Below are 24,756 nucleotides of genomic sequence, written 5' to 3' on the forward strand. Positions count from 1 at the left end.
TTCAGCAAAGCCAGTAACTGTACCTTCCTGGTTTATATTCTCAGGAATAAAATGTTCATCACATACTTAGGGAAATGCACCCAAACCATCTGCCTACCATTTATGGGAGAAACAGAAAGATTTGAAAACGTGATCCACTTCCCTCCCTGTTTGTACAGATGAATGGATTACCTTGGAAGTCTTTTCTTTTAACCTTAAGTTTTAATCAATCCTTTTTGTAAATCTTAAATCCACTAAATCTTAATCTTATTAAGTCGGATTGTGGCAATAGTGACAAAATGTTTTCATGTGTTTATTTACATCCCAAAGCAGTATCTCCTTATACACATTGGAGAAACCCAACAAGCCAACGAAGCCTGAACCTCCAGCAGCTATTCTCAGCTGCTTTTGAGCATGCAGGTTAAAACTTAGTTTTGTAGAAGTAATCAGTATCCCATTGACCGCGGTGGCAAATGTGAAATCAATCCCTTTGGAGTTCTGGTGCTGAGCATCAAGCAGAGCTCTAAAAAGCAGTTTGTGCTTTTGAAAACTTTGGACTTAAGCCAGAGCTTTCATCTTCTTATCTATAACAATGGAATGTGGCTTAAATACCTCTCCGACGGCTCATGAAGATTTGTTAATGTTTATAAAACACTTGGAATTGAAAAGTATTTCGGATTATTTATTAATTCCTGCTGTCTTGCACCTTCACATTCCTTTCACATGTCCTAGAAGAATATTTTGTGAGCAACACAACCAGCAAAACCCATAATGACCTCCCATCTCCCCCTCACTGTGGCAGGCTCCCCATACCTCTTCCCCAAACCCTTGCACGGCCTTTGCATTGTTGGTCCCCTCCATGTCTCCTTCTCCCCTGCCCAGCTGATGCACCTTGCAAAGCTGGACTTCCTGCAGGCCTCTGACCCCCTCTCTCATTTGGATGAAAATATGAGTGCAAACACCAAGGTGAACCAAGCTCACCTGAAAACATTTGGTTCATGCTTGTGAGTGTAAGTCCATGCCGGGAGTTTTAGAAAGATGGTGAGGACTTCAAGGCCTCACTAGCATGAACTACTGAGGGAACTGTCTCACTGTCCCTCAGAAAAGATGTTTGTCTTTCCTCAGCTCCTGTTCACAAACGTTCCTAGCCCATTATTAAACTGCCAAAAATAAAACGCTTCTGGTTCAACATTTTCTCCCATGTGTCCTCTCCAGCTGCTGCCCAGGCACAGACCCTGCACCAATGAGTGCACTGTTCCTGTTTTGGGCTGTGATGTTATCGCAGTGGGATGCACACTGCCCATGAAGGGCATTTCAGCAGTGCATTTTCTTAACCCTTACTTGACAGTGATAGTTCTTGGCAAAGAAGTCACGCTGACATAGAAGAACGGAGACGGCTGTTGTTTGCCTCAGCCCTTGCCAGCTGAGGTCTCTGGTGCCACAGTTGTGAATTTACAGCAATATCTAGAGTAGGAGTGATGGGCAGCAGCTACAGTTAGTGCACGGGGAGAGCTGCCTTCACGGAGCCCTGTGAAGAGCTTGCTCTCACCCTCCAGTGCCATAATAAACCAGAGAGGGGGATCAGCTCATGAATGAGGCATCACTACTGCCTGCAAGATGGCTGTCCCAGACTGATGGAACCATTGCCGTGTTGATTAGACGAGATTTAATGCTGTGATAGTACAATGTCTGTGCTGTGGTTGCTGATGCCAAACCACAGGCTCCAGTGAAATAGTAGGTGGCTGAGGGAGAGTGCACTTCTCCAGCTACACTGAGTGCATACGTCCTTGGTGTGATCTCTATGAGAAACATGGGAATGACTGGCAGCCAGGAGCACAGCTGGATAGGTCTGCAGATGGTGGCTGATCACAGGGAAACATTTATGAACATAAGCATGGGACGTATAGTGCATGAAACAAGGATCCTGAGAAGAGCCAGTGTTTCCCTCTCTGGACAAGGCAATGTCATATTTATAAATAGGAGGTTTCTGCCCACTATTCCATTATTTGACCCACCTTACCATCTTTTGTTCTGGCGTGCATAGTTATATGCTGAGGTCAGATCACCTGATGGGAAAAGAAGGTTTAATTATATGTGAAATGCTTACAGAATGGTTTCAGCTGCTGAAGGCAAAATGGCTCAGCCTCCCAACTTGTTTGGATGCCAGTGTGCTCTGTGCCATTTGTGTTAACACAGCACTCTGCTTCTGCAAGAGGGTCAGTGAAAGATACCAATCTTCTGCAGTAGGCAGGGAGAGCAAGAGAAACCAGGGATGCCATATGGCTTCCTGTCTCCGTGTTGCAAGTGGCATGCTTGTGCATTTTTGTGCACGCATGTGTGTAAGAGTTTTATGCTGTAGATACTTCTTGACTGTTTTTCCTTTCCTATGCACTCCAAGGCCAATAGCATTTTTTTTTTAAATTGGATCTGTGTCCAAAATCACTAACCATTTGCAGAACAGGGAACATTTATTCTGCCCCCAACAGATTCCTGCCAGGTTATCTTAACTAAGAAGAAGACTGTACTCTACTTCCTTGAGTAAAATGTTTCTTTTTTTTCTTAATAGAAGAAAATGAGTTCATATTTACACTGTTCTGCATAATAGGGTCACTGCTTTTGTGGTATCTCTTTTATTGTCTCATCTTTAGCCATTAGCCTGTTCCAAACCTCCTGCAAGTTAACACAGTTGTTTCCAGACATGGCAAGATTTAAGCTTGAAAAGAATTGCAGAAATAAGTAGCTCAGGCTTAACGTAGAAACAGAATAGCTGAGGAAAAGGCTCATCACCAATAGTAGTTTAAATGCATTTTTAGGCTACTGACTTGTTGGAATTCCCTGACAGGAATAGAAGCTGCTTCACAGAGCTGTGACAGAAGAACTCAGCATTTTGCTCAGGAGATGTTTAAACATTAGCTACTGTTTAGCATATGTGTGAATAGGGAGGAAATAAAGGAAACTTAGTCTCTTAAGCAACCTTATCTATTTTTCAATAAAAAGAAATGCTCACGCATCACCATAAGGATGTCAGAAAGGCATTAGCAGAAGTTAAAGAAGCTTAATAAAAAGCAAATCTTCATTTTCTTTTTCCTGTGCACCTTTCTTCAACATTCAGGGTGTCACGCTATGTGTCTCCAAGGAGTTTACGTGCTTCCATTGACAAGGCATTGGCCTATACTGAAAAATAAGAGCATACTCTCTCACAGCAGAAATACGAACTTATGACATTGGGTCTATAATCATAGTTTTCCAAACATCACTGCAAATACAGGTAAATAGATAATCATGATATAAACATGTTACATGTATGTGTTATGTTCTCCTTCCAACACAGAAACACGCAGGCACTGCTCAGGACCATATCTTACAGTGGAGCAGATGGCAGCCGAGGAACAGACTGGGATTCAGCCTTGATCTGAGCATACTTGGATTGTTTGATAGATAAAAGTCTCCCAACAGTGACACTGAAAGAACTCAGATTTCCCACAGCTTAACATACAGTCAAATTTACAGTCTCCTTTTGAGATACCGTATGCACTTGCAAAGGTTTTATAAAATTACAGGTCAGATGTGAACCCCGTTTTGTTGTGCATTTTGTTCTCCATAATTCCTCTATAGGAATTACCTATAAAATACTTGCCAGGTAATAACAGAGATGGTGATGGCCCCTTCTCTAGCACTTGCTTTGCATTTATTTTCCACCATGTTCCTTCAGACACTGTTGAGAAGCTCCCTATAACATCACCTCAAAATCCAGTCACTTTGAGGTTGAGTCAAGAGTCCAACAACCCCAGCTGCTTCTTTTCCCTGGGATGTGTCTCTCTCTCCATCTCTGAAATACTGCCAGATACCCAGGAGTGTCCCTCTAGAAACACCTCTGGGCTGTCACTCCAGCCCTTCCCATCCTTCTGACTTGAGGAGGTTACACACATCACAGCAGAGTTACAGCTGCACAGAAGTTGACTTGCCAGCAAGTTGCTGCTGCCTCTCAGCAGAATTCATCCAGTGCTGACTTCTCCAGGGAGGGAATGGATAAGGTCTCTTCTCTGTCCCAGCCACTGATTGTCATAAAGCATGCATACATTCTGGAATACTTTTGCCTTTTGGTTGTGTCCAGCTAAAAAAGATTAATGGTCAGAAGATGATGGGGGGAGGGAAGGAGGCAAGGGGGCTGGTTTGATAGACTGACAAATAGACAATGTGATTGCATCAGTCTCATTTCCTTAGGAAACTAGGCTAAAAATAAAAGGCTTTATTTGCTCCTGGGAATAAAGCAGAATGTCTCTCACATCTTTACAAAACATTTGTTTCTATGTATACTTATAAACAGTCAGGATGGGAGAGGAAGTTTGCACTGGGTTTTGAGAAGAAAATTACAAGGAAGGGCTAGAGGTGCGTGGATTTTAAAACCTGGGATACTTTTAGACATACAACACAGCAACAAATGCAGAGTCTTGGACATTAGTGCCAGATTATCGATGCATAAACTGTTGGCCTGCAAACCAACTTGCCTGTTAGGCAATTTTTTACCTCTCATCAGAATGAATACATTTACTCAGTGAAGATGGATGGTGTGCTTAAACCAAACCCTGTGTGCACTCTGAGGTCAGCAGACTTTCACAGATGTAAGTGAGCAGCACAGAGGTTGCTGTATTTGATCAGATTTACGGTTTAGAGATTCCTATCTGATGGTGACCAAGACTAGCTACTTCAGAGAAAACACTCCCCAGAAAGGTCTTGGTTTTTACACATTCTGCATAGAAAATTCTTTTAGTTTATGAAATCTAAAATTAGTATTTTGCAGTTTTATGAACTGGTAGCATACTGGAGTCATGCTTTTACAGTAGTACTTAATGGACAGGGAACCAAGTAGTTCCACATCCTCCAGAAACTTCTGACTGCTTGCTGTGACATGACTACCAACATAACATCCAAAAAAAGGGAACAGTTAATACAGCCAAGGGGGCCTTCCATCATGGCAGATTGGCTGTGTGGTATCATTCATATTGTCCATCTCCTTTGCTTGTGCACCACCTTTTCATTTTTGCTTCAGTGGCCTATGCATGGAAGCTCCTTCTTCCTGGGACATGCTATTTCCATTACATTACATTACATTACTGAGTAGTCTCAGCAAACACTGTACTAAGGACTATATCAACATGTCATGACGTGGTCAAAAGATGAAAGATCAGCATATTCTGGGGGAAAAAAGGATGCAGTACACTGCTGGAAGACAAGAAAAGCAATATATATGTCACCTGCAGGTATAATTGGTCTTGCCAGGATTTACCCTCAGCTCAGCTTCAAACTTGTTCTTGCTTCCCCAGGATGTTCAGCATGACTTTAGGAATGTGATCGCTCTATCCCATTGTAGAGGTCAAAAATGTGACATCTGAGCTTATCCTTCTACAGTCCCTCTGCAGTCAGCCAAGCAAATTAGGTGTTTGCAGGAGAACTGCTCACTACTACCACCATCTACTGAAAATAAACAATGTTTCCCATTTCAGAATTTTGGAACCAAATGGTGGTTTTCTTGATCATTTTTGGCACTAGCCAAAAGCTAATGTCTCTTGTTTGGGCAGAAATTGAACTTCACATACATTTTAATGTTCACTGTACAATAATGTGCAATGACACAAAACACATGCATATGTCTGTTTTAGATACCTTACCTGTTGAATGTTTTAGGATTTCTTGGGTAACTTCTTAGAATCAAGTATGGTATCTTAATTTCAGCCTAACTTGCACATTGGAAACTGTTACATGATTCAAAAAGCTTCTTAAACTTCAAAATCATTTACACATTCTCAGGAATTTTTCTTCTGTGCTTACTTGCATCATGACCTTCAAAGGAAAGTACAAAGACTGGAAAAAAATGAAATAAATGGTGATTAAAGCAACTGATTCTTTTTAGCTTGATAGCAAGAACTCTATGTAGTTTCACTCAACTGCAATAATATCTGAGTCAAGCCCTGTCAGGTGATCCTGTTGGTGGATGTGGTTATAAAACAGCAGCTGCATATTGAGAAAGCAAGAAAACTGAAGTCCTTGCAAAAGCATAAGTCTTCCATGTATCTCTAGTACTTCTCTGTCTCTGCCTCTCTTTCTTCTCACTCTCTCTCTCCATATTACTGATATTCAGTCAACTCACAGAGCAGAAACTATTTCCTAATATCCTCAGAGAGTCATGCACATTTACATGCAGATACATACATACAGATAACTGGTATGTAATATATGAATGAAGCTCTGAAAAAAAAATAGATTAAGACTTACATTTAATGTCAATTTCATTTTTATTCATTTGCTATGAACAGTCTCAAATAAAGCACGTCACAGCCCTGGAAAAATTGCATCCCTGCTTACAACACAAGAAGCTACAGCAATATCACACACAGAATCACAGGGGTTGGAAGGCACCTCTGGGAACTAGCCTGCTCCCTGCTAAAGCAGGTTCCCTGCAGTGAACTACACAGGAAAGCATCCAGGGGAATTTTGAATATCTCTAAAGAAGGAGACTCCACAACCTCTCTGGGCAGCTTGTTCCAGTGCTCTGTCACTCTCACAGTAAAGAAGTTCTTCCTCATGTTGGTATGGAATTTCCTGTGTTGCAGTTTTTGCCCATTATCCCTTGTCCTGTCATTGCACACCACGAAAAAGAGCCTGGCCTCATTGATTTGACTCCCACCCTGTAGGTATTTATAAATAGTGATGAAATCCCCTCTCATCCTTCTCTTCTCCAGGCTGAACAGCCCCAGGTCCCGCAGCCTTTTCTCAATACTGGAGATGCTCCAGCCCCCTCATCTTCTTTGTAGGCCTCAGCTGAATTCTCTCAAGAAGTTCCCTCTCTTCCTCTCTTTCTTGCACTGGGGAGACACAGTATCTGACAAGGGCACACTACTGGCTCACCAAACTGTTGTCCACTAGAACACCTAAGTCCTTCCCCAAAGAGCTTATTTCCAGCAGGCCAGCCCCTCATCTGTACTGATACATGCAGTTATTTCTTCCCAGGTGCAGGATCCTGTGCTTGCTCTTGCTGAAGCTCATAAGGTTCCTCTCTGCCCAACTTACAGGACTGTCCAGGTCCTGTTGAATGGTAGTACAGCCATCTGGTGTGTGAATGTGTGGGTGGTGCAGCTTGTCAACGCTGCTGTTATAGCATTACCTCCAAGTGGTCATACATGCAAGGTGACACTTGAGTGAACTGAATGGCTGCTTCACATCCTGCTCACTGAATACACAGTAACTTCTCCCGAAAGCACTGCTCTCTGGTAGGGTGTAACTACCAAGTTATTCAGAAAATGTGAATGGTTATCTTATCTTATTGTGGTGTGTATATTTGACAGTTTCATTTTTCTGTTTGTTTTTCTTAGCCTGAGCTAGTGTGTTCCATAACTCAGCTAATTCCTATCCAGAGAGTATCCTGAAGCACCTTTCTTCACTCTGAAGCTAAAACACTGCATTCACCAACAGCACTGACTGGTATGCATCATTAATATCTTCACTGTGACCACAGCAGATAAACAAAAATATGTGCAGATACAGTAATCTGTTATTTTTCCCTTTTACTTCCTTGTACCAAGGATTATGGTTTGCTTGTTTTAAGACATTGAAAATAATATACTTCTAATGCAGCTGATTGCAACAAACATTGTGGGGGAGGATGGAGGGAGGATTCAGTTGGCAAGAGATAGTGGAGCTTTTTTTAGCAGATAAATATTGTAGTGCATTTGCCTTGTCTTTGAATCACATTAAATATACAAACTCTTAAAACACTATTGAAATGTTTGAATGCCAGTGTTGCAAATGAAAATCAATAGCATGCTATTAGGCTCATTATATTGCTGTTATGCATCATTAAATTGTATTTTAAAAGCTTTCAACATAAAATGGGAGATGAGATGAATAAGAAGATGTTTTGAGGAAGTGCAGCACACTTAGAGACGGCCACAAGAGAAACTTTGTATGTGGTTGGAAAGAAAGCCATGTAAGGAGCTCAGTAGGTATAGGAAATAAATGGAATACTACAAAATGAATGAGACAAAACTCTGATACAGACGAATCAGTGGAGCTTCACCATTGCAGTAGGAAAGCAAAATCATCAAATACTTATTAGATACATTTGCAATTTGAGGTTCTTTCTTCGACTAGGCTATAAATATCACTATACCACAATGCTCTGTAATGCATCTAAAATATACTTTATCTTCTTGCACAAAAGAACTGTACTAGTCCCTAAAAGCATGTTTAAAAATTAGCATTTCCAAGCATCCTTCTGACCAAATGTCACTTGGAAAAGTGTCACATCATCAGATACTTCAACCTAGTTCTTCTCTATCTGGTATAGATATGTAATGAAAAACTTTTGGTATAATATTTAAATGTCTATATATGCTTTTAAATGAGTATGTATGCACACACACACAATTATATTCATTGGAGAGAAGAGAGGTTCCTTTCTAATGTTCTTTCGAAAGGGACTCTTTGAGAAGAAGGGACTCTCTCAATGTCTGGGAGTTTAAACAGGCAAGAGGGACAACAGATTTCCAGTCCCCACATACATACATTGTTATGCTTTCATACCTGACTGCCATTGCTTGCACTGTTCCTGGCACAGGACCAGAACACAAACCCTCATCCTGCATCTCACCAAGCACTCTCACTAAAACCATCAGATCCTGTGTTTCTCCTTTCCTTCCAGGGTCCTCAGTTCCTGTAAACAAAGCAAAGTAACTTTAGACAGAGATGAATATTCCTCCCTGCTCCTAGTAGAGACATTGCCTGGATTTGAGTTCAACACCCTATGGGCAGAGGAAGAAACAGAACCTGAAAGTCCCCCTTTTCGAGTAACAGCTCTGATCAGCTCTGAATTATTGAACACTTTTTCAGAAAGCAGATTTCAAGTTTCTAGTTTAAGCATAAAGTCCTTTCTCCTGCAAAGATTCAACTGATATTGATTTTAGATGAAAACAGAAACAAAACATAAATGGAATCATTGAACCAGAGAATAGAAATAGTGCCAGGTGAGTCAGGCATGCAATTGCAGAGCTCAAATTATAAAAGCTGAATACTCTAAGTTCACAGTGAAGAGTTCCCAACCAACGTTCACACAGAACACATGCTCACCTATTTTTGAATTACAAATGGATTTTTAAAATCCTTGTCTAATTAAACAAGAAAAAAGAAAGAAAGAAAGAAAGAAAGAAAGAAAGAAAGAAAGAAAGAAAGAAAGAAAGAAAGAAAGAAAGAAAGAAGACAAGTGAAAGGATCATTTTGCTTCAAATCATTTTTTGAAAATGTTTTAGAGTTATCACAGAAGGGTTTCCTAGCCAGAATAAGGGTCTATGCACAGATATATATGCCAAAAGTCATATTGTATGTTGCTTTTATGTTCTAGTATCAAGAAACCAAGTAATTGCATTAACAATGACTTTACATGGGTTGACATTTAAAAACTGACTTAAAATACAGAAGTGTCACTAAAATTCACAGAAGCTAAAGAATTCATCAACCACCATGTTTGTTTCTGAATGACCATGGAGCAGCACTTATGAAGCTATTGTAAAATGATATTTGGGGTGTTTCTAAAAAACATCCAAGAATCACTTGACATCTTAGAGGTCTGATGAACAAGTGAAGATGTATTCTCATATAATTACTCAGGAAGGCTTTTAGGCATTGTTAGCATGCCAACATTGTTGATTACTCCAGGAATAATAAATCTGTTTCTACACTGGTTGTCTTGTTTTGAATTGAAGACATGAATTAGGAAGGATAACATGCAATGGTCACTAGCAAGCTGCAGATAGAGAGACTCACGCAAAACCTACCTTCTCCCTCCCCTTTTGGATATCTTGCTATTTAAAATACACTGTAGATGGGCTGGGTCACTAAAATTATTAAGGGAAGGAATTTGAGTACAAGAGAAAAGTCTTGTGAGAATAAACAAAACAATCTGGAAGTGTTCTGATTTCCCCTATGACTTCAAGGTGTGACTTAATTCCTTCCCACCATGTTCTTCCCATGTGAAATGTGGGATAAAAATACACTGGTGGAAGTTGTTTCCTAGCTGAAGTATTCAGCTTCTTTGCTAGAAGAAATTCAAGTACTTGCCATGGAGCAGGTCAATTTAATATAACTTCCTTGCCACTTTTTCTTTCACCTCCCTAATGCTGTCTTTTTCTGTTGCTCCTTCATTAGTATTCTTTCCCTAAGTGCCCACAATGCAGTTTCTATTCCTTGGTGTTATGTAAAATACAATAGCAAACAATAACATAATCAATTTGAATAAGGAAAGGAGGAAAAACAAATTCTACAGTTAAACTGCATGGCCTTTCCCTGCTAATAGCAAATCAGATTAAGTCAAATCAAATGTGCTCCTTTAGTTTCAGATCTGATTTTCCAGCAACAATTACCATTTCTCACAAGATGATGTCAATTTAAACACTAAACAAAGTTCATATTCACAGTGATATAACTTGAAAGGTTTATTTGTACGTGTAAAGATTGTCTGAAATCTGTGCATTCATATTATTAGCATTTATGAGCCAACAGGACAGAGCTAACAAAGGAGCCTGAGAGTCAGTAATTTAAGAGTAGCCCCAATTCCTTTATCCATCCTTAGGAATTCAAAGCACGATGTTTACTGAGGTTCTTACTCAAGCCCAACTTAAAGAACGATGGGTCAATTTCATGCTTTAACTGATCATTTAGAAGCTCTTCTATAAGCCATTTAAGAGAAATGGAATACATTCAGTCTAGTCCCAGAAAAGCTGTACTGCAAAGGCATCAATGTGAACCTTTGTGCCACAGGGCTGTGCTGTGCTGGACTGCCAATCTGGAGGAGCTGGGGGCCCAGCCTTCCTCCCCGCATGCAAAGTGATCCATTTGAGAAGTCAGGTATGTCCCAGGACTCCTTTACTTGAGCCTCCACTAGTCTCACATGCTGTTGCTTCTTTGTTACATAAATGTGGAGTCCAAGAATATCCACTTTTGCAGCACATTTACTACACTTATTTTAGCCCTACCTTTTTCTTTGATTTTTTGTTACTCTGAAATGGTAATCTGTATTCCATCTTCCAAACCGTTAGCTTTCCTGCTCTGACCAGAAACCTCTTCATTTGGATAGAGGGATTTCAGATGGCTGCATTAGCCACACAGAAGTAGCTTTCTTTTTTGCTGTCTCAGTCACTGGGGAGACATTTTATTGCTCTGACGGCCATTTCTGCAATTCTACATCCATTATTCCAATAAGAACATTATGCAAGAGCGGTTTGTATTTCTGAAATGTATGGGAAAAAGAGAGAGAGCTTTTTCTTTCACAACAGGTTTCTCCTTCTTGCAACAAATCTGCACAGTCTGCTATTAGCAGCAGGCTGATCAAAAAAGGCTACCTGGGCAGAAGCACCACAGATCTACTTGACAGTGGATTAGCACCCAGAAAACTGTCCTTCACTTAAGGCACAATTTTAGGCACGGTTATTTCTAACCACAGACTTCCTCCCACCAAAAAAATGAACAAAGAAAAGGTTTGCCAGCACAGCAGAAGCACAAAATCTGTTGCTCAGTTTCAGGTCAACAGATGAGAACAACGTACAAAAGCACTGAGGGAAAGAAGCTAAAGGAGAAAAGCTGAATTAATTCCTTGCATCTCTACAGGGATCTTGGAGTTGTTCCCAGGCTTTACTGACGGGGTGCAAGTCAGGAAAACTGTCTCACAGTGAAGAGTTAGTAAGAGATGTGAGATGAAGTGTATAAAATGAATCATTATTCATCACCAGGACCTGATGGGACTCACCCAAGAGATTTATTTCAGGATGAAGATGTTATATTGCAGTGTGCAACCTTCTCCTCAAAATGGTCACAGTAGCAAAAAAATAGGGGTAGAAAGTATGCAACCAATTTTTCAAAAGGCCATGGAGAGAATCCAAGAAACTGTAAGCCATCAAGTCCAATTTCTGTACTGATAAATGCAAAAGAAAATACTATGATGAGGGTGGGGTGGAAAGAGAAAGGATCTATCCCTTTTGCAGCAGTGGATGCTTCCTAACTATTGCTGCTGAGGAATGATACAAAAAGTCGTTGAGGACAGTTCTTTTATAGGTCAGGTCAATGTTCATGGCTTAAATAGAGCGAACAATGTGAAAAAGTGAGCAGAGAAATAAACAGGACTCATTGTATAAAGGTATATAAACACATAAATCTGTGGAACACTCACAGTTGAATAAGGATAAGGCAGAAGTAGGAAAAGCAGAGAAGAGCAACGAGGATGTCAGAACACGTAGCTTAGAGGGGAGCAACTGAGCTGTGCTATGATAAGAGACGTGCAGAACGTGATGAGTAATGAACAGAGTTAAGAAGGAAGTACTGTTTTGTGCAGTATGGCTCTTGAGTTGCAGAGATCATTGCCACAGCGTGTCATGCATGCCAAAAACATAAGCTGGTTCGTGAATCACTGAAGATGAGCTCAAGAAAGAAATGTTCATCAGGGGCTGGGAATGATGAGCATTCAACCTTTGAATTGGGAAGTAACTAAACTGGAGGTGGCCAGAAACCAAAAGCACATCGGGAAGTGCCACTCTGTGCTTTCCCTGCTAGATCTTTTCTCTAGCAGTTTCTGCTTACCAGTCATGGACTAAGTGAATACTGTCCTGTCTTCTTGTATGTAGTTATGGACATTTAAGGCTGCAGTTAATCATGTGAGTTTCTCTCATTTAGACCAGCAACTCCTATCAGGAAAACTTAAGTTTTGCTGTAGTGAGCTATCTCCCAAGTATTCTGTATCCTTGTATCAAACCATATCCCCTCATCTCTGTAGGAGGTTTAGCAAAGATACAGAAATAGCCACCAGAGCCTTTTCCACTCTGCAGACCACTGACATGGTTTCATCTTCTCGATTTATTGCAACAGTTCTTCAGACCCAGAAAAACAAACCTCTCTGACAAGAACAAAGAATACAACAGTTTTTCTGCAGCTAAGCGAAACAGAAGGGAAGATAAGAGTTGGCCAGTTTGGCATGTTCTCAATCCCTGTTATCCAAAATGTCTTCCCAAAGACCGAGTATTCAAGGCAGCTGCCAAAGTTCATCCTTCTACCTATTTTGCCAGAAATCTATTTGAGTTATAAAGAATTTTACTTTCCCACAGCACCTTCCTCTCTAAACTACCCAGTTTTCACCTTTTTTGACTGAAGAGATTTTTGACTACTTCTCTGTATTTGTTGCAAGTAAGGGTAGAAAGCGTTTGTATATACCCATGCTTTCCCAAGTTCTCCAGCCAGCTCTTCTGCACACTTCCAAAGATTATTTCCTCAGCAATTTGCAATTCTTTCATTTCTTCTTAAAACTTACAATGGAAGTCCTTGCTACAGCTGTTAACACATTGCAAAATCCCAAGGACTTGCTCTTCTGTTTCCTAGTACAAGCTGGCCATGGCAGCAAGCCCAATGGCATCCTCTTCCATTTGCTTTACTATTCTAGCTTCACACCACAAGCAGACCTCTCAGTGTGATCTAGTCAGTCAGTGAGCAGCTGCTCTAGCAAGAACGCTTTTAGATTATCCCTTACAGGTCTGTAGATCTTGGTAGCTTTTTTTGTTGTTTTTTTTTTTGTTTGTTTGTTTGTTTTGTTTTGTCTTTGTGGGGGGAGGGGGAGATGACCAGTTGTTGCTGTTGCTTGTTCTTGCTTGTTTTTCCCAAAGCAGTCACTGGGCATGAGCCAGCAGTGTGTGCTTGCAGCCCAGAAGGCCAACATTATCCAGAGCTGCATCAAAAGAGAGGTAGCCAGTAGGGAGAGGAAGATGACTGTCCCCCTCTGCTTTGTGCTTGTGAGGCCTCACCTCATCTGAAATATAATGTACAAGTCTCGGTCTCCCAGCACAAGAATAATGCAGAGCTGTTGGAGCGGATCCAGAGGGAGTGCCAAGATGATCAAAGGACAGGAACACCTCTCCAATGGAGGCAGGCTGAGGGATTTGGGCTTGTTTACCTTAGAGAAGGCTCCATGGAGACATCACTGCAGCCTTCCAGAACTTGAACGGAGCTTACAAGCAGGAGGGGGACGACTTTTCACATGGTCTGATAGTGACAGAACAAGGGGGAATGGTGTTAAACTAAAAGAGGGGATATTTAGGTTAGACAGTAAGAAGAAATCCTTCACTCAGAGGGTGGAGGCCCTGGCACAGCTGCCCAGAGGAGCTGTGGTGGCTCCATCCCTGGAGGAGCTCAAGGCCAGGTTGGATGGGGCCCTGGGTAGCCTGAGCTGGTGGGAGGCAGCCCAGCCCATGGCAGGGGGTGGGGCTGAATTATCTTTAGGGTCCCTTCCAAGTCAAGCCATTCTATCTATGTGAAGATTTACACCTCTCAGATCTTGTTTTCCCTTCAATTTATATTACTTTATAAACCAAATTTCATTTCTGACACCATAAATGGCTCACTATAAAGTCAAGGTCTTCTGGGCTGTGCAGCTGGGGGCGCTCATCTGAGGGAACGCAGTCACTGCTTCTACAAGAATCTGGCCGCCGAAGCAGTGTCTGTTCTCAGGACCTTCCAAGTCCTTCCTCAGCATGTACCACAGTCGCAGCTCCATGTGCGGTGGCGGGTGGGAACAGGGCCCGAGGGAACGGCATGCAGCTGTCAGGGGAGGGCAGCTGGGGGTGAGGGAAAGGGTCTGCACCAAAGGGCGGCGGGCATGGAACGGGATGCCCAGGGCTGTGGGCACCGCCCCGAGCTGCTCCCCCCCCCGCCCCTCAACCCTCTACCGCCGGTTTATCGCTCTGGAGGCGACGACGCCCCTCCGCTGGACGACCAGCCCCCGAGCGGCACGATGCCGAACTGGCGCTGCCGGACTCCCCCTACCGGCCCCAACGGCCGCCGCGCTCCGGCCCCGCCCCGCCCCGCCAGGCCCGGTCCAATGGGAGCGCGCGGTGCCGGCCAATCCCCTGCGTCCCCCCGCCCCGCCGGGCGGATCGGGCCAATCCCATCTCGCGAGACGTCGCCGCGGGCCCGTGCACGACGGGCGGATCGCAGCCCTCCCTCACGGCTCCTCAGCGACCGCGCCGCCTTACGGCCGCGCCGTAAAGCGCGGCCGGCGCGACAGCGCGCGGCCTTCCGGTGGCGGGCAGCGGCGGGGCCGGGCCGGGCGCCGTGAGGCGGGCGGGGGCGGATGCCCGGGGGCGGGGGCAGCCCGGCTGAGGCGGGCGGCGAGGCGGGCGGCGCGGCGGGAGGCGGCGGCGGAGCGGCGGGCGGCAGGATGAGCCTGTCGCCGAAGGAGCTGACGAGCCTGCTGGGCATCGTGTCGGAGGAGGCGGGCGGCAGCACTTTCGAGGGCCTCTCCAGCGCCTTCCACCACTACTTCGGCAAGGCCGAGCACTTCCGCCTGGGCTCCGTGCTCGTCTTGCTGCTGCAGCAGCCCGACCTGCTGCCCAGCCCGGCGCAGCGCCTCACCGCCCTCTACCTGCTGTGGGAGATGTACCGCACCGAGCCCCTCGCCGCCAACCCCTTCGCCGCCGTCTTCGCCCACCTGCTCAACCCCGCTCCCGAGCGAGGCGGCGACGAGGCGGAGCGCACCCCGCTCTCAGGTGCCGGGCAGCGGCGGTCGGGGGCGGGGCGGGGCGTTGCGGGCTGTGACGGCGTTGGCGCGGATTTCTCCCTTTGCGCCGCCGTTTGTCGTTGGCGTTACTTTTACCAAACGTTTTCTCTACGCTTGAGGACTCCGCCGGGTAGCGGTTGCCTCAGGAATCAAGGCTTGCTTCTCCTTTCTCTCCCCGCAGGCTTCTTGCCGCCCATAACCCCGCCCGAAAAGTTCTTCCTCTCGCAGCTGATGCTGGCCCCCCCCAGAGAATTGTTCAAGAAGACCCCGCGCCAGATTGCAGCGATGGACGTTGGAAACATGGCCCAGTCGGTGGATATAAGCGGGCTTCAGCTGGCCTTGGCGGGTAAGGAGGAGCTTCGGCACCGTTGCGAATGGAAATGTTAATTGCCGTTTGACTTTGAGGCGCTCCTGTCTGTGCGTGTGGAAAAAGTTAGGCTAAGCTGTAGTGTCTTCAAACTTTAGAGAAACTAAAAGCACAGTTGTGGCCTGGCTATTTTATCCTACTTACATACGCCACTGCCTTCAAATAAGACCGATTTGGAAGTACAGGAAGATTTTCACCTGAAGTTTGGCATGCTTTTTGTGTGCATCATTATCCCTTTTTCTCCTTTGCCATGGTTTTGGTATGAGAGAACATGAGGTAACTGCTGCGCAGCAGTACAGCAGCACCTGGCAAATAGGCTGCTCCAATTACATCTTCGGTTTTCTGTGGTCAGATTTTGCAGTGTTAGCTCACCGGTGGGAAGTGGTCTGCCTTTACTAGGCTATAAGGAAGAGGAACTCCTTGGGCAGGAGGAGGGATATGATTGTTCTGATCATATGGAGCAACAAGTTGCATCTGGAGCTAATCTGAAATGGAAAGTATTCATTGGAACAAGTTGCCAACTTGAGCAGTTTATTTAAAGAAAAAAAAAAGTTTATTTCCTAGATACATAAAAATGGAACTACTTCAAAACTGACCATCCCACTTCTGTGGGATGTTGTGGATGCCCCGTCCTTGGAGGTGTTCAAGACCAGGTTGGACGAGGCTCTGGGCAACCTGATCTAGTAAAGGTGTATGTTCGGTGGCCCTGCTAGGCAGGGGGGTTGGAACTACATGATCCTTGAGGTCCCCTCCAACCCAGGTCATTCTGTGATTCTGTGTGATTCTGTGATTCTGTGATTCTGTGAACGTTGTGATTTTTCTCAGTGAGGTCAGGCATTACTCTTTCTGTCCTGCATAGTTTGGTGCTGTCATTTTTATGTAGCACTTGTCACTGACCTTTACGCTCTGCTATGCTGTCCCCTGTTCCCAGTGTCCTCAGCTGCTGTCTCCAGACATCAGAATCTTTGGGAATTGCAAATACAATACCCAAGTGTATCTACAAAGAGGGGAAACAAACCGTTTTGGTTCTTCTGTAAATCCTGTCTGTATTTTGGAGACTGCTTTCTCAGTCTTATAACTGTAGCTCCCTAGAATAAATACCTTCTATTAGCTTTCTTAAGAGTCAGCAGCTGTTGCATCTCTGTTAGTATTGTGATGCTTCTTGACTGTCTGTGTGCAACATTTCAGAAGGTCTGTCACTTTTTCAGAAGCTGGCAGTGTATGTCCCCTATGTATGGAGGATGAAGCCAAGGTATTCACAGTGTGTAAATACTTTGTATCATGGTGCTTAAGTAAGTGTTTGGGTGTTGTGTTTGCATTGTTTTCCCACTCATTTTACAACAGAACAGCTGTGGGCCTACTAAAATTGTGGGCTCTGTCATGAATTCAGAGCTTTTAGAGCAGGATGATGCTTTAGAATACACCTGTGGAACAGAGTACTTGGCTTCTGAACTTCAGTTCAGTTGGTGACACACTGGAACAGGTTGCCCAAGGAGGCTGTGGATGCCCCATCCCTGGAGGCATTCAAGGCCAGGCTGGATGTGGCTCTGGGCAGCCTGGTCTGGTGGCTGGCAACCCTGCACATAGCAGGGAGGTTGAAACTGGATGATCATTGTGGTCCTTTTCAACCCAGGCCATTCTGTGACTCTATGATTCACTGTGACAACTTTTCTTGTAGGCTTTTCTGTTGCAGTTATTGGAATAGAATGTCTTGGGAATCAATATTAAAACTTGCTTTGTTCTATTCTCTCTTCAGTCCACAGAATATTCATTCAGTATTTGATCTATCCTTATAACTTGATGGTGTATTACTGTATCAAAAGTTGTCATCTTCTGCTTCCTGCAGGGACCTGAATTCTGGTGAAGTCCTCCCAAGTGTTTGTGTGCTAACTTCCATGTGATGTAAGGGTAATTGCCCTGTATTGGTATTTGGGCTTGTAATAAATACACTGTGGATCTTTCTGCTAAGAATCAAAGAAAGGTTCTTGTTATCTGTTAAAAGGCAAGGAGAGCCTGATAAACCACCATAAGTGATTGCATACAGAGGAGTTGTTTCCTTCAGTTTGAATGTATTCAAGTTGCTGTTTTCTCTTCTGAAATACAACTGTGTTCTAACTAACAACACTCATCTCTTCCTTCTGCTTATTCTGGGCTGCCCAGGGCGGTGATGGGGTCACATCCCTGGAGGTGTTGAGGAACATTTAGATGCTGTACTGAGGGACATGGTTTAGTGGGCAACAGTGGTGGTGGGTGAGCAGTTGGACTGGATGGTCTTGGATGTCTTTTCTGTTCTTGCGATTCTATGATTCTATTCCGATTTTTTTGAAGCAGTGAAAGTTAGGATGTCAACCCCAATGTATGTAAGTAAAGGGCTCATTTAGGCTTAAAACATCAGTGAACTGAAATACTGTATCTTAAACTTTTTGTTCTTCTAATTAAGCATCATTAGTCATTTGAGATAAGGGGATTTGAGAGGATACAAACCAATCAGTGACTTTATACCTATACTGATAGATGTAAGTTCTGGATTATGGATGACAGGAATGAAGGACTCCCTGTCGTCTCGTTTTCCTCTCAGAGAACTTCTTATGTTAACCCAGCTGATCCCTCCAGGAGCTAAATGATAGAACTCAGTAGCCTGAATTTCCAACAGAAAGTGTACTTTGCTTAAAAGAGATAAGGACAGTGTACTGAAACGGAGGGCGCTACACTTAATTAATCATCCGGTTAAGAAGTGGTGTTGACTTCGTGTGGGACCAGCAAATTTGGACTTCAAATTACTTGAGACTTAATCTGCTACTTAATATCCCCTTTGGGAGGGGGAGGGAAGGAACATAAGGTGGCATTGTGTGGTGGGCTCTTGGCTTTCATGGATGGTGTTGGGTTTTGTTGGACCGTTATCATTACAGAAAGTAAACGTATCTCTGCAGATTTCTCTCTCTGCTGCTCTGAGAAATGATTGCAAAACTAGATAGTTATGTGAACTCTTTCAGGACTATCATGTGAATGTACAACTTTGATGCAATCTGATATTAAAAGCAGTTACTTAACTTTTTAAAGTCAAAACTGTCTGAGATTCATTTCTACTTCCTTATTCTTGCTGCATGCTGCTGGCCTTCTTCTGTCAGCTGGCATTCTGAATACTAGCAAATACAGTACTAAATTTCATGTTGTTATGTTTTGTTTTGTTTTTTTTTCAGCTAAAAAACTTTTGCCTAACTTCTAGCATTCTGGTCTCTTTCAATTTCATGCTTTAACATTCTGAACTGACCTTCTTGCAGAGCGTCAGTCTGAGTTGCCAACACAGAGCAAGGCCAGCTTCCCCAGCATCCTCAGCGATCCTGACCCAGATTCTTCCAACTCTGGTTTTGACAGCTCTGTTGCCTCCCAGATCACTGAAGCATTAGTGAGTGGACCAAAGCCTCCTATAGAAAGTATGTATGTTTTCAAAAACAATCTTTTTGTTTAACTCACGATGTGCCATGTTGTTATTCATCTCCAGATGAAGCGTAGTATGATTCAAAAATATTTTCAGGGTATGAAATGGGAATGAAGATGAATGAAGCAATGCAGAACTGTATTAAACTGTCTCCAGATCAGTCTCCATCGTGTTCATGTTTCCAGGCTTTTCAAAATCTGAAGTCTGTCTCAATCTGTTAGCTGTGTTACCTGATGCTCCTCAACTTGTAGCCCCTTGCACTAAGATCTACGCTGACTGTAACACTTCAAAGAATCAGGTAGTGTGGCAGGGAAAAAGACCATTCATCAGTGGCAGATGCAGTAACATAGTGATCCGATTCAAGAGGAAAAACATGCTGGCATAGCAGCATCACTAAAAATGAGGAATAAATACTTGTCTGGGAGGAAAATAAGACTGTAACACGCTTCCCAGTGTTATTATAGCTTAAAAAATTGAGAATCTTGGAGATATCCTTGTACTGAAATAAAACAAAGCTTGAAGTTTAAAACAAACATTCCACATTGTTGTCTTTTTTTAGGTCACTTTCGGCCAGAGTTTATTCGTCCACCACCTCCGCTCCATATATGTGAAGATGAATTGGCATGGTTAAATCCAATAGAACCAGACCACACAATTCAGTGGGACAAATCAATGTGTGTTAAAAACAGCACTGGAGTTGAGATCAAAAGAATTATGGCAAAAGCTTTTAAAAGTCCTTTGACTTCCCCACAGCAAACGCAGGTAAGTATCGTGCAATTTTCTGCTTAAATTGATTTTCTAACAGGCTATTAAACTTACGTGTTTTCAATTTAAATTATCCAAGTTTTCTAATTCAGATTTCTGTAATGACTTGGTAAACACCAAGTAATCTAAGTTCTCAAAACCCAGTGCTTTTGGTTAGGGTATGTACGAACAAGATAAGTCTTTAAACTTCACGGCATTGACTGGATGTAGTCAAAGCTGATCAGTAAGTGGCACTGATATTTTTCTGTGTGAAATCTTTTGATAACCAAGTTGCTTGTGCTTCTTTTGTTTAAGCTTTTGTTAAGAAATTAATTCAGAAATGCCAACACTGAATCTTTGCTCAATTTGTTAATATTACCCCCTTCATTTCAGTGGGATTTGAGATATTCATTATGCTAGCACTATAGATGTGTGACATACAGAACTCTTTCTGACAGCAGTGAACTTTAAATTTAGTTTTGTTTTTTTTTTTCCGCCAGACAGAAAAGTAAAGAAGGAATTTTTTTTTTCCTTCATTGCCCATTGATCAAAAACTACTAAATGCCTTGGTAAAGGTTTTCTTACCATAGAATCATAGAGTGGCTTGGATTGGAAGGGACCTCAAAATCATCCAGTTCATTGGCACAGTTGTTTCTAAGTGGAAGCGTTAAAGAAATATACCTGCAATATATTTCAATAGAGACATCTGTAGGTTTATAATTCTCCTCTAGTTTAGATGTTTTATAGCTGTTACTTCAAGCCGCAATCTGAATAATTAAGAAGTAAATAATTCAGACTTTGTTTTCCCCTTTACAGCTCCTTGGAGAACTGGAAAAGGACCCCAAGCTTGTTTACCATATTGGTCTCACTCCTGCCAAACTGCCAGACCTCGTTGAAAACAATCCTTTAGTAGCCATTGAAATGCTGCTCAAACTGATGCAGTCCAGTCAGATAACAGAGTATTTTTCTGTCTTGGTCAACATGGACATGTCCTTACATTCAATGGAGGTTGTCAATCGGTAAGTACTATCTCAGATCTAAGAAAGTTTCCTGAAGTTTGTAAAATAAAGATCATCTACTGAGCAGTTAAGTGATTGTGAAGCTGGCTGCAGGCTGTGGTTAGATGAATTCCAAAGAACACCAGAGGTAACAGAAATAGCAGGAGCTGAAGAAATCATCAGTAAAGGAGAAGGGCATCAAATTATTTTCCATCCTAATTTCTCAGTTGTTTTGCTTTTAATACTCCTTTAAGAGTAGGACTTAATGTGCTTTAACTAATCCTGCAGAGGAACGCAGTGCTATAGATTTGTAGCTGTCTCCAACTACTGGATTGTCTGTTTCTTTCATAAAGGCTTTATTTGCTTTTTGTGCAGTTTCTTCTTGTTGGTGCCATTAGCTAAAGGAAAAAAAGCTCTTGTTTTGATCCAGATTAAACTTATAAAGTTATGTATCTAAGAATCAACCTCACCTCTAGTTTGTCTTCTTTTCCAACTCTGGTAGCAGTTGTGTTTTATTGGGACATCTGGAAATGCCAGTTTTGACCCTTAAGGTATACTGGTGTGGAAGATGCAGTGGGACTGTTACTGTGAGAAGTATCTGCAAAAAATTACTGCCACAGATGTTTGCTTAAACAGAACTTGCATTCTTCATGCAGAGCAAGTGAACAAAAAGTGTTAAATAGCCATCCTGCTTTATGCTGATGCCCTGTCTTCTTTGGAAGTGACACCTGCACATAGATAAAACCCTTTTTCTGAATGAAATGCTAGCACTTCAGCTGCCTGAGGTTTTCCCATTTAATCCTAGCAATCTAGAAGAGTATAGCTTTCCTGCATTCTTCCATTTCTGTGGTGATTACTGAATGTGAACTGTGAAATCCAGCCTTATTATCAGTCTTTGCAGCTGAGCTGAATCACACCTCAAATATCATTTGACAAAAGAATCCCATATGCCACCCTACTGGTGCAGAATTAAGCAGTTAGTTAGGGCCCTGTTGGTGGGGGTAATCATTACAACAGGGAAAAACAGTGGTGAGAAAACAGTTCTTATTCCTGTTTTGAAAAGCTGTGCAACTGGCCAGGCTTGCTGGCTTTTTTCACAGTAGAGCTACCATAGGAAAAAATTAGATTTGAAAGAAATAAGGAAACTGGTCTTTAGATGCATGAAACAGTTATGCTGGTTGTATTCTTCAGGAAGGAACACCTGGATTCACTGAAATCTTAACATGGATAAGCCAAATTATATGAAGAATCTTGTTACTCAGGCAGTATGGAGGATTGAAATTATATTGATTCACTTCTGTAATTTATAGCAAATGTTTGTATTAATGTCAAGTACACTGGAGCCCAAATTTAACTCAGCTTCTGTACTGTGTTGGGTTTAAAAAAGAAACATGATCAGTAATAGATTAATACTGCAGGTCTAACTCTATTCTGCAGTGGAACCATTGAATTTATGGCTTCATAAAGTATTTGATATCTTTAATTTAAACAGGCTGACTACTGCAGTTGATCTCCCTCCTGAATTTATTCATCTTTACATCTCCAACTGTATCTCCACTTGTGAACAGATTAAAGACAAGTACATGCAGGTGAGTGCTCTCCTAAACTGGTAAGGAAAAAAGATCCTGTATCTCGCTCTGTGAAATACATGCTTAGACTTTATAAGAGAGATAGCATTATAAGTTATTCTGCTTCTTTATTCCTAAGCATTAAGTGGTTAATTTCTGCTTAGTTTTGAGCTTTGAGGTTTTTTCTCTCTGACATATATACATCAGTTCCATACCTTTTGAGGAGATGTTACTCATGTAGAAGCCTCGCCCTTCTGTTCTGCCTATTATGACCTACCACAACTTGCAGATATCAAAGACCTAAAACCTCTTTTCTGTTCTCATAATGCCATATTCTCTGCTTCCCAAACCCATCTTTTTTCCTTAGTTCCAGTATACAAGCTGTAGATGCTTCACAAATCTTTATCCCCCTTGCAGCTGTTGTCTGCATGCTACATGAGGTATTCCTTCTATCCCAAACCGCTTCAATTCATTTCACCAAGTGCCCAGTAGGTCTTGTTTTCCTGGATATGTTTTTAGTGAAGTTTCATGCTTAGTTCATACCAGGCTTGGTGAGTCTTGACCAATTCCTTCCTCTGCTTTCTTCCCTTCATACTAAAGGACTGGAGCCTTGTTAGGCTCATGCAAAGCAGCCATTGCTTTCCTTTAAGCTTTTTGATTTCTTTTAGTGCCTTCTGTAGCTCTACTACATCCCTAAGCTGCAGAAACCTAAAGTAAATGGGATACAAGCACATTGTGGTTTTAGACAGCAGCAGTATCCTGTCATGACTGTCATCTGGAAAGGTACTGAGAACAACCACTTGTTAGTTCTTGGTGGCTGCTTGAAGCTGCAGATAAGCATGGATACGCTGGCCTGTGACCTTTTGAATAGCTGGGCCTATTACATGGGGTAGCAGAACAGGAAAATAGAGCTGTGCTGTGGCTGAGAACATGCTCAGCACCATGTTCTACTCTGGGGGCTTGTTAGAAGCTGTGTTTCAGGCAGGGGACGGGACAAAAAAGGGGGAACAGAGGGTCAAGGAGCACATTCTGATCACTTTAAATTTAAGTAGCATGCAAGGCTTGGGGGATGTCACTTTTTTGTTAATCCTGCATGAGGTCTCATAGCAACTGAAGCACAAGATGTTTTGAAATGTCCTGTCATGACAGCATCTTAGGCTTTCATCCTTTCTCTCAGGACTTTGTATATAAGGTTAATAATAAAGAAATGAAATATGGTGTGAATGAGATGCATCATTTGTTCAGGGGATTAATCTTGAAGTCACCTGTATCTGTAAGTACAGTACTGTAAAGCAGAGGAGTGAGTCCACTTTTAAATACAGCAGTAATAGGAGAAGTAGAAAAGCATGAGCAGCATATTCAAAGCTTGGGTATAAGAGGGCTGCTGTACCTAAATTTCTCCTGAAGGGGCTGTTGCACTGCTGAGGGCAGACACACTGCACTATTGCAAACATGTATGAGGATTGTGAAACCATCTCTCTTCTGTTTCAGAACCGCCTGGTACGCCTTGTTTGTGTCTTTCTTCAGTCTTTGATTAGAAACAAAATTATCAATGTACAGGACTTGTTTATAGAAGTGCAAGCGTTCTGCATTGAGTTCAGTCGGATCCGAGAAGCTGCTGGCCTTTTCAGACTGCTGAAGACCCTGGACACTGGGGAAAACCCATCAGAGACAAAAACTTCTAAATAAGACTGTGCTGTCAGTAGAGGGGAAAAAGCCTGTCAGCATTCTGTACTAATTAACTGTATATTTCAAAATCACTGGATTAATAACATCATACACTATAAATAGCATTTCATGCATTTAAACAATAAATGTTTTTTCTCAGATATGTGCTTGAGTTTGGACATTAGACATTTCAGTTGTTCTGGACTAGAGGTTGCATTCATATACTGAACTAGAAGCTCTGTTCCTAGAGAGGGATGGAAATACTGCTTTCCCTTCCACATTAAATTCAAACACATACTGGTACTCACTGTCTCTGTGTCCAAAACTGTTCACAAACAGCTGAAGGCAGCTGGTATCCAAATAATTAACTTCATGTCCTTTCTTTACTGTGTAAGGCCTTCTGAAAAGCA

General features: G+C 42.5%; 1 protein-coding gene and 1 long non-coding RNA gene across 12 annotated transcripts; one reads left to right on the forward strand and one right to left on the reverse strand.

Annotated features, from left to right (window-relative positions):
• Positions 1 to 305: 305 nt before the first annotated feature.
• Positions 306 to 15,053, reverse strand: LOC116236534 (uncharacterized). Of its 11 annotated transcripts, none has more exons than XR_016460598.1 (6): positions 13,961 to 15,050; positions 8,560 to 8,689; positions 5,649 to 5,841; positions 2,987 to 4,093; positions 1,995 to 2,045; positions 306 to 707 (listed from the first exon to the last, which is right to left on the reverse strand). It is a non-coding gene; the product is annotated as an uncharacterized LOC116236534 (long non-coding RNA). The 11 variants fall into 11 exon arrangements; XR_016460596.1 differs by having other exon boundaries at positions 306 to 1,841; XR_016460595.1 differs by having other exon boundaries at positions 306 to 2,045.
• Positions 15,054 to 15,121: 68 nt separating this feature from the next.
• Positions 15,122 to 24,507, forward strand: CNOT11 (CCR4-NOT transcription complex subunit 11). The gene is made up of 7 exons (XM_031605202.2): positions 15,122 to 15,551; positions 15,744 to 15,908; positions 19,211 to 19,363; positions 19,928 to 20,130; positions 20,929 to 21,131; positions 22,603 to 22,699; positions 24,170 to 24,507. The coding sequence occupies exons 1-7, from the start codon at positions 15,137 to 15,139 to the stop codon at positions 24,365 to 24,367; spliced, it is 1,434 nt and encodes a 477-aa protein (XP_031461062.2). The 5' UTR covers positions 15,122 to 15,136; the 3' UTR covers positions 24,368 to 24,507.
• The last annotated feature ends 249 nt before the right edge of the window (positions 24,508 to 24,756 follow it).

Source organism: Phasianus colchicus, chromosome 1, assembly GCF_987193195.1.
Source record: "Phasianus colchicus chromosome 1, bPhaCol1.hap1.1, whole genome shotgun sequence".
Lineage (NCBI taxonomy): Eukaryota > Metazoa > Chordata > Aves > Galliformes > Phasianidae > Phasianus > Phasianus colchicus.

Bases quoted from the DNA above. Each gene is read 5' to 3' on its own strand.
- CNOT11 (XM_031605202.2), top strand. From the start codon at position 15,137: ATGCCCGGGGGCGGGGGCAGCCCGGCTGAGGCGGGCGGCGAGGCGGGC. The intron at 20,131-20,928 runs GTAAGTATCGTG...TCCCCTTTACAG, and splicing joins CTTCCCCACAGCAAACGCAG to CTCCTTGGAGAACTGGAAAA. The intron at 22,700-24,169 runs GTGAGTGCTCTC...CTTCTGTTTCAG, and splicing joins TTAAAGACAAGTACATGCAG to AACCGCCTGGTACGCCTTGT.